The sequence below is a fragment of the Ischnura elegans genome, chromosome 8 (genome assembly GCF_921293095.1).
Source record: "Ischnura elegans chromosome 8, ioIscEleg1.1, whole genome shotgun sequence".
Taxonomy (NCBI): domain Eukaryota; kingdom Metazoa; phylum Arthropoda; class Insecta; order Odonata; family Coenagrionidae; genus Ischnura; species Ischnura elegans.
In genome coordinates, this window is record NC_060253.1 from 26,865,448 (window position 1) to 26,878,280 (window position 12,833).

The 12,833-nt window shown below is 38.7% G+C and overlaps 1 protein-coding gene across 1 annotated transcript in view; it reads right to left on the minus strand.

Moving 5' to 3' along the window:
• The window catches only part of LOC124163461 (sodium-dependent neutral amino acid transporter B(0)AT3), a 204,257-nt gene that overhangs the window by 83,608 nt on the left and 107,816 nt on the right, over positions 1-12,833 (minus strand). The window contains exon 2 of the mRNA XM_046540381.1: positions 1,539-1,789. Coding sequence (XP_046396337.1) covers positions 1,539-1,715 — 177 coding nt within the window. The 5' untranslated portion in view covers positions 1,716-1,789. The remainder of the gene's footprint in view (positions 1-1,538; positions 1,790-12,833) is intronic.

Here is a 12,833-nt window from a genome sequence, read left to right on the forward strand (position 1 = left end):
GAGGATACCGCAGCGTACTCAACTTCGGGTGAAATGATAACATTATTCCAAGGAATTGATGGTGTTTTAGTTCCTATATCTTGAAATGCTATTAGTGTCTTTATCAACTGTAAATTTTTGGTTCATGAAAAGTATAAGTAAAGATTTTCTCTTGTGAATAGCTCGGGAACTTTGAATCCGGTGCGAGTTTTCCTGATAATATTTGTGTGGGATTCACTTAATTTTAATCTATTTGTTCTGCGCAGATTGGCAACAATTGAGAATCAGTAATTTCGGTCAGACAATAAAATATTGAATATTTTCTCTAAAAATCTGTCATAAATTAAATTTAAGAAAAGAATACAAATATCGTATTATTTGGTGTTAAATAATTTTCTTGCTTAGATAAATAATTTTAATTTTTTGAATCATATCTTCATTTCCTTTTATACGATAATTCATTTGTTATTCTTTGAAATAGAGAGTAATTTTATATTGATATTACACAAAGTTTTTGCTGCTGTTAACTACTGATATTCCTGCTATCATAATTATAATTTTTACGCATCGGCTTATGACTTTATCTACATCCACAATATTTTTCAACGCAGAAAAAATTATTGCAGATTGTAAATCATGCATAGATATAAAATATTTAAAAAACAAAAGGAAAGTGGTGAACAAAGATTTTTTGTATAGCTCTATTTGCCTCGGTGGCGGCGAGGTCCTCGCCCTCGCCGAGTTGATGGTGGCGGATTCGAGTCCTGTCCGCGCATGGGTGTTTTTAAATGGGTTTTCCAAATGCATTTAAATGATCGTAATTGGAAGTATCTGTGATCATTCCGACATTACTATTATTTTCTTTTTTTATGATAAATCGTTTTCTTGGCTTTGAAATGGATAGGTATCTTAAAATTTTGGGAAAGTGCAGCTACCTTACCTTTAAGTATGACGAACTTCAACTATATCACGCATGAATCGGTTGAATTTAAGATGAGGTTACACAAGTTACTTATTGACATCATACAAGCTATAATAGAGAAGTTTGTACTGCTGTCAACTACCGATGTGCTCGCCTTCGCAATTATTATTTTTATCGACAGATTTATTTATCCTTATATGCACCTACAATATTTTTTAACGCACGAAAAGTAACTTTATATTGAAAATCACGCTTAGGACCATAAAATATTTTAAAAAATAAATTGAAAATTGATAATGAAACAATGATGAAATAAAAATAAAAATTCTTAAATTCCGCACAGCAATTATTAAAAATTCTACCGGTATCGACCTTTTCAGCTCATAAACAAGAGGTTAAATAAGTTCTGTTCTGTAAAAGAGGTTCTTTTATCTCTTGATAACGACCTGTAAACGTCGAAACCGGAGGATTTTTTAATTAATACTGTGCGGAATACAAAAAAAGTATTTTTATTCTATCATGTCACCATTCCACGAAGTGAACGCGCGAACCATTGATTTGATACAAAACATGAGTTCACCACTCCTTACGATGCAATTGTTATCATCGCAGTGGTGATAACGAGGTATGTACTTACCTTTCCGCTGCCCGGTGACGTATCTTCGAAAGCGACGTTGGTGGCGCCGTAGTTAGTGCTTCCGTTCTCGACCACCAGGCGTCCTCGCATCTCCATGAGCTCGAGTCTATCGAGGGACCTTTGCGGGTTGAGATCCCTGGAGCTCTGCCTCCGAACCAAATGCGCCATGTTCGACATGGTGGCGGCCGATGATGTTCTTCTGTTCCTCCTACCCTAGCTGCTCGGGCCTTCCGCTCACAAGCGGGGCAGCCCTGCAACGAAGGAGATTCTCTTTAAGAGACTTCGTATAACAACAAGTACGTGGGAACATAATACCAAGAAAATGGGGCAGTCAAAAAAACCCAACACTCAAATTGGGGACAGTCACAGAAAAAATAGCATTAAAGGAATTAATATTTATTTAATAATTTTAATATCACCCAACAGTGGCGGATCCAGGGGAGGAACAAGGGGGGTGCTAAGTGGGGGGGAGGGGGTGACGTCCCAGCAGTTGTGGGAGTCCGAACAAACATTACCATTCTATATAGTGTAGATATGATATCCAAGGGGGGAACTGTAGCCCCTTTAGATCCCCCCCCCCAATAGATCCGCCACTGTCACCCAACATGATATCTCAATAATTAGGTAAACTATTTTCACAATTAATCATAATTACAATCATATTACAAAAAAGAAATCGATACTATTAATTACAATTTTTTTGCTTCCATTAACAAAATTCTATGCAAAGTTATAATGCATATAAATTTGCATAGAATAGAGAGATAAGGCGTACGCCGAGCTCAAAAAGAACTTATGTTAGAATAATAGGTATTGCGTCGGTCAAATATTTTATCATCCTCCAACTTTAAAACACTGTCTGAAAACCGGAATATCACTTCTTTTGAAATGTAACTCTTTGTTTTTTCGTTAGAGATAAGTTCGAGGAAGATTTTCTACTAAACTCTCGGTTGAAAGCAAACATCAAATTTTCCGAGAGACCGTTTCATTATGCGGCGCGAACAGCGAACACCAGACGACTTGGAAACTAAAAAAGAAACGCTAGAAAGGGGAGGAAATTTAATTAGAGAACGTGGACAGAGAAGAGGGTGAGGTCGTGACAAGGGTCACCAAATGGATGCTAATGAGAGTGATCATGCGCATGGGAAGGACGAGAAAGGTGCGGGAAGATATTAGTACGTTGAAAGCGAATGGAGGGTGTAGATGATGACTCAAAGCAAGGAAGGAGCACCGAGGCACTAAGATCCGAGTAATGCTTTGTTCTAAGATTCTTTGCCTTGGTGAGATTAAAACCGGTGCAGGCACAAATGCGCGGTTCAGGTGACAAATTAATTGCTTCCTTGCCACGGAAGGTCTATAGAGAAATGAAAAGTGGGAACCAGATACTTAAGAGGATGTATACCTCCATCTCGACCCTTCATTTTAACGATGGATTACTCGCCAAAAACTTGTGCTAGCATATTGTAATTTTCAGGATAAGCAGAGCAGACCATGTTCAACATTTTCCTATCTATTAAATTTAACAAACTACATACTTCGAGCTACTAGATATTCACAATTACGACTCTGGACAACTCATGACTTCCAATGCTTTGCCAGATAGAGATCACATGGTATCCAAGGCATCCGGCAACAGGTCAAACACGCGTCCAATCGGAATGCTAAGCTCAAAGTTTCTTTAGTTTAAAAATGGTGCGTTTTCGAACTAAATATCGTATCATGAGTCATTTTGGTTTATAATGGCATCAGCTATCCAGCGTAAAAAGCTCATGACACAATAGGGTAGTTTCCTTGATCAAAGACCACGAAAGGCATTGATTACGATTCGTTACCCACCATAAGTGTATCCATAATATACAAATTATTTGGTTTTAGAAATCCCAGTTTAGACGAATGGCAATGGTCAATTTTAACCACATTTGAAAAAGGTCAAATTGGCGCCCATGCGATGCCACTCCAGGTGACGTCACAGGGACCTAGTTTCTATACGAGTAGATAGGAGTTTTACATCGTCTGAGATTACCAATGCATGCATGAGGCACAGAGCTCAGGGAAACGTCTCTTAATAATCACCTACTAAAACTGCCTATGGTCGGAAAGTTTCCTTCGTTTGATAGGGTATCATTAATCCTTATTTAAGCCAAGCGCTACCAGCTAGCAGGGTACTCTGCTACCTGCTAGCAGCCTGCATTGCCGCGGCGCACACATCCTCGCCCCACAACGTTTTCGTGCGCTTGAAGATTTTCACTTTTCATTTAATCGCGAAAAATAGATATCGTCATTTAAAAATCTAAAATCAGGAAATGCGTACTCCAGGAGTAATAATCTTTCGTTTTAGGCAATAAAAAATAATAGGAAACTACCCTATTGTTCTCCGTCTTGTATATTGGCTGACGGGAGTTAGCCAATCATCTCCGCTAAAAGCTCCCAGCCGTCTCACAACTGCCTTCAGCCCTAGAGAAAGAATCTCCTCCCCTTATTTCCTTTCCTTTCATGGCTCAGGGAGAACCGTTTTCCCCTCCGCGATGCAACCTTCAGTCGTGAAAATCTCTCTCTTGCGTGGCAACCAGCGGGGTGTTCAGGCCTCGCCCACATTCGCTGAGCACCGGCCGAGTTTTACCATTTGCCAAGTGTAAGGATCGTCATTTTCGTAAGTTGGTTGGTATCACTCGTCGTGGAGCTATTTGGAGATATATTGCGTAGTTGATTTTTCTATTTGGGTTTGCCCGTCTATTTCACGACACCCACGGGTGGATAGAGTTCTTGTTCTCGAAATGACGCACATTAGTAACCTTCGTTTCGAAAACGTTACGCCACAAATTATTAAAGTTTTTCAGACTTCACGCTCCGAAGTAAAAACTATAAAATATTTAAAAATCAGAAAAAAACACCAAGTCCAAGAATGAGAAATTCATGCCATTAGTTTCCGTCGATTTCAAATGATTCACTAGCTGCAAAACAATTTTATAAAAAATAAAACGATATAATGGCTGTATTTTTAAAACGATATTATGGCTGTAACACGTTATTTGTGACTAATTTTTTTATTCGTGTCCCGCCGACGGACCTCAACCCGCCTTACCGTTTTAGAACCATTATGTAAGGAAACAAAATTCACTTAATGCCTTCCACACGGAATATGTGCAACTACTGAACATGATTTCAATACCGCTGCGTCAATGTTTGGGTACCTTGATACAGTTCAATGATGATAAACTCTCAGTGTATAACGAACAAAGTTATTGAATTTTCAAACCATTATTAAGGTACCATTATTAAGATGATGGTATAACGGCATCGAAACCATTTTCGAGAGCGATAAATATTCAGTGTGGAGCGTACTGAGTGAACATTATTTCCCTAAATGAAAAGCCATATAAAGAATTCTTCTCTATGGAGGCTTTTACGTTGACAGCAGCAGAGAAGTTAAGAGTGGAGGCATTCGAAATGTGGTGCTACCGAAGAATGATTACGATAAGATAGATCGACCGAGTAAATTGAGGAAATGATAAGAAGAATGGGAGAAAAGAGAAGTCTTCTACAAACCTTAAGCAGAAGACAGGACACCTTAGTTGGCTACATCCTGAGGCATGATGGCTTGATGAAAACAACCGTAGAAAGACAGGTGGTCGGGAGAAAGGGCTAGGGACTGTCACGAATGAGTTACATAGGACAGATTATTATTACGAATTTAAAATGTTGCTTAGGTATTTATGTGTCCAAAGTCTTTACCGGAATGACTGCCACGGCACGGCCTACTGTCATAAGTACATCACCGAGTACATTTTAGTATAGGTGGTAGCACAAACACGTACAAAGCTGAATCTGTGTAACATAAATGGGAAGAAATACGTCACACTGAAACGGCTATCAGAGAGAAGAGAAGAATAGAGCACTGCGTCAAACCCATCTCGCAATCATTTACTGATAATATTTACCTCCTCAGTCCCGGTACATGTCTAGGTGGAAGGGAAGAAGGGTAACCCCTAATTAGTAACATAGGAGAGGTTATACAGGATGTTAAAGAGATGAAGTATGCTGCAATGAAAAGGCTTGCGGATATGAGCAAAGAACGGAGAGCTGCGTCAAATCAATCTTAGTATTGTTGACTAATGACGATGATGAACTCGAACACCCTTACAATTCGGTACTTTTTCCGTTACAACCTTGATAATAACAAAATATTTCGTTTCTTAGCCTGAAGTTTACCTTAAAACGATGCAAATAAAAACAAGGAAAGCAATAATTGTACTGAGTTATTTATGCTATTTCTTTTTTTTCATATCTGAACTGCAGTGCCAACTCTGCCGGCAGTAGTTTTTAATTTTTCGGAACTGTAGATTTCACAAGAATCCAAACCAAAAAACCAATCTTAGGATTGTTGACCAATTGTGATGATGAAATGGAAAGTAATCACCAGCCTATTATCTACCGATGGATACAGCCACTTTAGACTCAATGCGAAGCTGACATCACCTTTAACGCAATCGGGGAGATAAGGGCGTTCCATTCATGAACACATCGTGAGAGCACTATTTAACATTCGGATAACGTCCTGAGCTCATAATCTGCGACATCTCTCGGCACGCAGCTAAATTCTGCGCGCGGAAGATATACCAGCGACGAGAGAAACGGACGAAGAAATAGTTGAAGGGCTCGAGGCGCGCACGCACCCTCATTGATCGCTTCGACGCCAGAGGGCAGGCCAATCCGCCTCCCATCCCATCTCAACCCCGCCCGCACTCCCAGGGAAAAATAACTCCTCATCCGCGGGGATGGATTTAAAATTCCCACCTACAATGCCCTCTCCGACGCAGACCTGAAAATAAACCGGAGGAAGGCGTGGAAAGAGACAAAAGGAATGAAAAGTATGGTTTGCCTTCTCAATGTGGCTTTCGCGCTTGAATGTTTGACACCTTGAAGAGGCAAAATTATGCACTGAATGAGTGTCGAGCCAACACAGTAACTCGCGCCCATAACGAGGTGAATTCTCGGTATCTTGGACTTTCCTATGATCGCCAATGTTAATTTCCCCGCATATAACGAGTTCGGATAACACGAGATCCCCGCTATAACGAAATATTCTCTAGTCCCTTGGGGAATTGTTTCCTCTTCTATAAAGAAATTTCGGCTATCTTGGCAACTTAACCGTTCCTTAAATTATTATCAGTTGTTCTAACGTGCGCACATCACCATGTAATTCTACCGTTGATCTTAAAATCCTTCCCTTTCTAGCCGTTTGGTGGAAATGGTAGGAAGATGGTTAAATGTTACGGATCTGTTGATTAAATACAGAAGTCACATTTACGGAACATTAGCCGGCCTGTAATTTATAGGGCAAAATCCTTTATTGTCAATATAACGAAATCCCATTTATAACAAAGTAGAACGACGGTCCTCTAAAGTCGTCGGAAGCGATTTTTACTGCATGTACATAATAATTAATGGATAGCTATCAATATTATTTTCGTAGGATGCGATAGGCGTTTAAACCATCGTATATTCTACATGGATAAAAATTTTGCTGGAAAGTAAGCGATGCGAATAGATCTAAAAATCAAACGATCAAGGATAACCCGAGTACGTACGGAGTACTATATAACACTTTTAAGCAGATCATTAAGTAATCGGTGAATACAGTTTCCAAAGTACTTTGCGAATACTGCCTCGAGTATAGGTCAAGGACAATCGCAATAATTCGCATTGGAATTTCCAAAATCAAGAAATGAATTCTCGCTTCCATTCCACCCCCACCCGTCCGCTAAAGAAAAAATATTCCCACCTTCTCGTCCTCGCACATGGGTGAATTCAAAATTATTCTCGGGCTCGGGTGTGAAAATAAAACAAAAGGAGAAAAATAGAAAGGAAAATCCAGGCGTCCATGCGATGTGACGCCGAAATTTTCGCACGTTCAAGGAATGAGAATGGGATCAGAAAATTTCGCACTACACGTAAGATAATTTCTAGAACAAGTTTAGCTGCTTTTTTAATCTGGAGGTGAAACTATGATTTAAATAATTGGTTTTAACATATAAAGATGAATATATATCTTGACCTTTTTATTTGTTTTAAATCAAGCAACCCTCTTGCCGACGATTCGCAAAATTTATTTTTCTTCGTCAGAGCTGGAGTATTTTTTATGTACTATCGTAAGTCAAAAAACTGAAACTACTTGAACTCTTCAAGAAGCATCAGAAGAGATCTCCATTTTTTTTAGTGTAAGTTGATATTAAATTTCATAATAAACATCGACTGTGTCACATATTTTTGTACAGAAACAGATGAAGTTTTATCAACGCGCGAGTCTCATTATATATCTGAGAAGGAAAAACAATTACGCCACCATTTCGATGTGACTTTCCTCCTGGGGTTTTTATGTTATTAAAAGGAGAAATTCGTGAATATTTATTTTTCCCTCAAAATCCCACGTTTAGAAATAAATATCTTATTCGCGCATAATCACACGTGAATAAACGGATACATGTACATAATATATTTTGGTACGAAATTTTCTTCCCAGTCCTTCACAAAATTTAAAATGAATATTATGCAGTAAGTAAACTTTTAATAAATAAAAAAATTCAAAAATAAAAAAATTTCTCCACTCACATACATATACACACTAAAGACGGACAACCTAGATTCCTAGACCAAAATTGAACCTATGTAATTGTAATTTTGGATGTGGTTAACATAATCAAGATGTACCAATGCAAAAACTTATGAGATTTCGCCTACTCAAGTCCTATGGAAAGGAAAATATTGAGACTATTTTAAATAAAAAAGGAAAGCTCATCGGACATCATTGAAACATAATAATCGCTGCGGACATCTTCTTACAGAAAGTACTGGAAGGGTTACTTCCAGGTAAAAAAAGAAAGACGGCCAAAAGCTACCGATCCAAAATCATTGGCGATAGAAATGGAAAGAGTGAATCTCATAGAGTTTAATGGAGGTAATGGTTGGAAAACGAGACTGCTAGCGATTTTTATTTCAATGGCAAGGAAAAAAACTCTAAAGCAGTATCAAAATAGTAAAGAAAAAGTCCGTTGCATGACTAACTATGGTTAACAGCAAATCCTGATAACAGCGACGCATTCAGACAATTTTTTCACGGGGACGCAGCAGCTAGATTTTGAGTAGGTAATTGTTTAAATTAATAATCATGCATCAAATTAATCGTTTCATAAAAAATAAGTACTAATTATAAAGCAAAAAATTTATATAATATTAGGAAAAAGTTTAAGAAAAACAGAATGTTGATGTACCAAAAAATGACGTGACAAAAATATTTCTCGAAGATGTTACACTTAATTGAAATACTTTCGATATGCCTCGCAATTGTTACTCCATAAAGGTGGCACCAAGAGGGTTAACTCGTTCTAAACAACGACACCTAATTATGTTTAATATTTACGTAAATTTATACGAATATTGACACAAAATGAAAGGGTATCAAAACGCGCCGCGGACACGCCCTGATGCATGGTTCATTAAACTAATCCAGTCACTTTTGGTACTTAATTTTTATCATAATCCTCCTCATTTAGAGGGATTGGAAGGGCTTCCGCCTTCCCTCTTGTACATACTACCTTGCTTGAGAAAGTGATGAACATTGTTAGCATGATTTCGAAACCGCGTCACAAATAAAATAGAGTGCTGAAGTCCTGCGAGCCATGTTTTATCTCTCCCTTGCTTGGCACGGCAGAGCGCTTTAAGAGTCGTAAATATGCCACGAATGCCGGGAGCAACAGGCGACACGCTTTAACCCCTCCACACGCGAAATCGTGTGCGCGTGTCGCGTTCTTTTTTCATGGCGACGCTTCAATCCCGCTCGACCGGTGGTATTATTTTTTTCTTCCGTGGCGCAGAAATAACTCGTTTAACTCTTACCATCGTCGACTAGTGATTGCCGAGAATAGGAAAATTTATGCTAGAATACCTACTTGGAAAATAAATTTATTCAGTTGAAGTCCATAGATGAGATACATTAAAGAGGTGATGAAGGATGTAAAATAAAAAAGCTATTAACATACAAGTAAAAAATCGTTAGAATGGCTTGACGCAGCTCTGCTATTTTTAGCAGTAAAATACGTTTATTTTCTGACGACGCTGTCATCTATCGCGAAATAAGTGATCGCTCTGACTATGAAATTCTATCATCGTACTTAAACAACGTTCATTTGTGGAGCCAAGAGTGGAGACTCGAACTTAATCTGGGCCAATCCATGACGGTACATTTCTTGCGGAATTCGTCCAACTCTAACCAAGTTAATGCAGTGGATGGTATTAACATAAAGGCAACAGACGAAGTGAAGTACCTGGGAGTTACGATAACCTCGAATCTCACGTGGGGAACACATATAAAGAATATTTGCGGCATAGCCCTGAAGAAATTAGGATTCGTCAAGCATATTGTGGGATGATTTTCGGATGAGAAAGTAAAAGAAAGGTGGTATTTCGCTCTCGTCCGACCGCACCTTGAATATGCAGCGGGCGTATGGGATTCGGTGCAGAAAGACTTAATCCGCGAACTGAATAAAATACAAAGGAAGGCTGCGAGTTTCGTCAAAAACTGCTACGGGCGTACAGACAGTGTTACCCAGATGTTAAGCGAATAAGGTTGGGTGCCGCTGGCGACTCGGAGGCTGTATTGCTTGAACAATTGAGAAATTTATATCTTTAAGAGCGACACAGAGAACGTAATATTGCAGCCACACTATATTTCCAGGTGCGATAGAAGCGATAAATTAAGAGAGATGTTTTGCCGAACGGTTAGATATGGGAATTCGTTTTTCCCCCGAACCATTAACGACTTGAATCGCTAGTCCCAACTTCGTTAGAGCACTTCATTTTTTTAGCTATAAACGGCTGGTGTCCTAACACCCCCTGACACGCCTTTTAGGCGGCTTGCGGGGTATATGTGTAGATGTAGATGTATCTGATAGGTAGCCTTTTCAAAGCAACGTATTTCTTCTATTTTAAATCCGTAATACTAATCTGTTTAATGCGAACCATTCGGGACCGTCTCCTTCCTTTTTTCCGTCCTGTTCTTCGGCGACTGATTTCATCATCATGTCTGACGATGTGGCCGACTATGTTGTCCCGTTTTCTTCTTAGGATTTTGAGAAAACCTCTCTTTTCTCCCATTGTTCTTAGCACTATTCTTCTTACTATATCTTCTTAACATTGCTTGCTCGGTCGACCAATTTATCTTCATCATTCTTCGCAAACGAATGCTTCTATTCTTGACTTCTCTGTTTCCTTCACCGTCCAAGCCTCGCTTCCATTAAGGGATATGCTCCATATGTAGTATCTGGCCATGTTTTTTGATAGAATCTTTAAAACATTCATGGCTTCAGCTTAATAGAAATCGTATTTCTCCTAAATTAAAGGACAAACTTATAACTTTAAAATATGGGAACATGTTATGAGAAGCGGCAGCATGAAAATATCTTATTCTCTTTCAAAAAGTAACTAAATCAATCAGAGGGGTTAATTAGCCTGGAGATAATAAAGAAATCAGGTGTAGAGACTTTCAAAATGAAATGCTACCGAAGAATAATGAAAAACTAACGGTCTACTGAGACTGTGATGAGAAAGGTCTCAGAATAGCAGGATAGAATAGGAGCCTTAGTAAAACTTAAGAAGAAGATGGAATAAACCTATTCGGCCATATCTTGATGCATGATGGTCTGGTGAAGGGAATCGTCGAGGGACAAGTGGATGGTAAGAATGGAGAAGGATGACCCCGGATAAAATATATGGAACCTATGTATAGATACGTCAGTATTAGCTCATTTAATAATAGGGTGGTTTCCTATTATTTTTTTATTGCATATATCGAAAGATTATTACTACTGGAGTGCGAATTTCACACTTTTACATTTTTAAATGACGATATCTTTTTTGCGATTAAATAAAAAGTGAAAATTTTCAAGCGCGCGATAACGCGACGGCTAAGTATGAATGCTGGGAAAATCCCGCGTGACATCATTCTGGTTCCCGCTGCCGCAAAGTGAGGTGACCTTGGGGCGAGGATGTGTGCGCCGCTGAGATGCAGGCTGCTAGCAGGTAGCAGAGTACCCTGCTAGCAGGTAGCGCTTGGCTTAAATAAGGATTATTAATACCTTATCAAACGAAGGAAACTTTCCGACCATATGCAGTTTTAATAGGTAATTATTAAGACATGTTTTCCTGAACTCTGTGCCTCTAGCATGCATTGGTAATCTCAGATGATGTAAAACTCCTATCTTCTCGTATAGAAACTAGGTCCCTGTGACGTCACGTGGAGTGGCATCACATAGGCGCCAATCTGGCCTTTTTCAAATGTGGTTAAAATTGACCATTGCTATTCGTCTAAACTGGGATTTCTGAAATCAAATTATTTGTATATTATGAATACAGTAATGGTGGGTAACGAATCGCAATCAATGCCTTTCGTTTTCTTCGATGATGGAAACTACCCTATTGAATGGAGAGGTGCGTCAAACCAATCTTTAGAATATTTGAGCAATGAGCAGTGATAAAAAATTATAGAGATTACCCTATTCATTATTAATCCCTAAGAAAAAAATCAATATTTCTCTTCCGAAAAATATAACTGAGGTTAAATTTTCAGAAAAAATCATATGTTGACAAGACTCTAAACTATTTGCCCTGAAAATTTTTAAGACGAAAGCGGTAGTTTTAGGCATCAATTTTTCTCATAAGGAAATTCTATCACGACTGAGAAATTCAAAGCAAACTATTGTCATTTTGGCAACAGTATAGCTTACTTATGTGCAGACTGACTCCGATACACGGGCTTATGACGGCATTAGCGACATTATGTGGGCGGGTCGGGTTATGACGGGATGGGTTGGGACATGTTTTTCGTATTGAGGACATTAATTGGTTTTTCGAAATTATATCAAATCTCTCCTGTTACCCGAATTGATACAAACTAAGCGGATAGGCTCGTAACTTTGTTGACCATAGCAACAGTTTGTTTTCGATCGTCTTTTCTCATCTATGATGGCTCCTGCAACGTACAAGTTATTCTCTATCCGACACCAAGATACGTGCCGTATTAGTAAATTTTTATTTATACTCGAAGCACTTTCGCCCTCCAATAGGTTTGTTAAGAATGCGAAATAAGGTGTGAATACAAATTTTGGTGAAGATCCGTCGCAAATTTGCGATTCGATAAAACTATACTGTCACAGTCATTTTAATGGTTCTAAAAGTAGAATATCGATTGAAGTTGTTATGCAAAATGTGGATCACATATGAAGCTTTGGGCTCGATGTTATC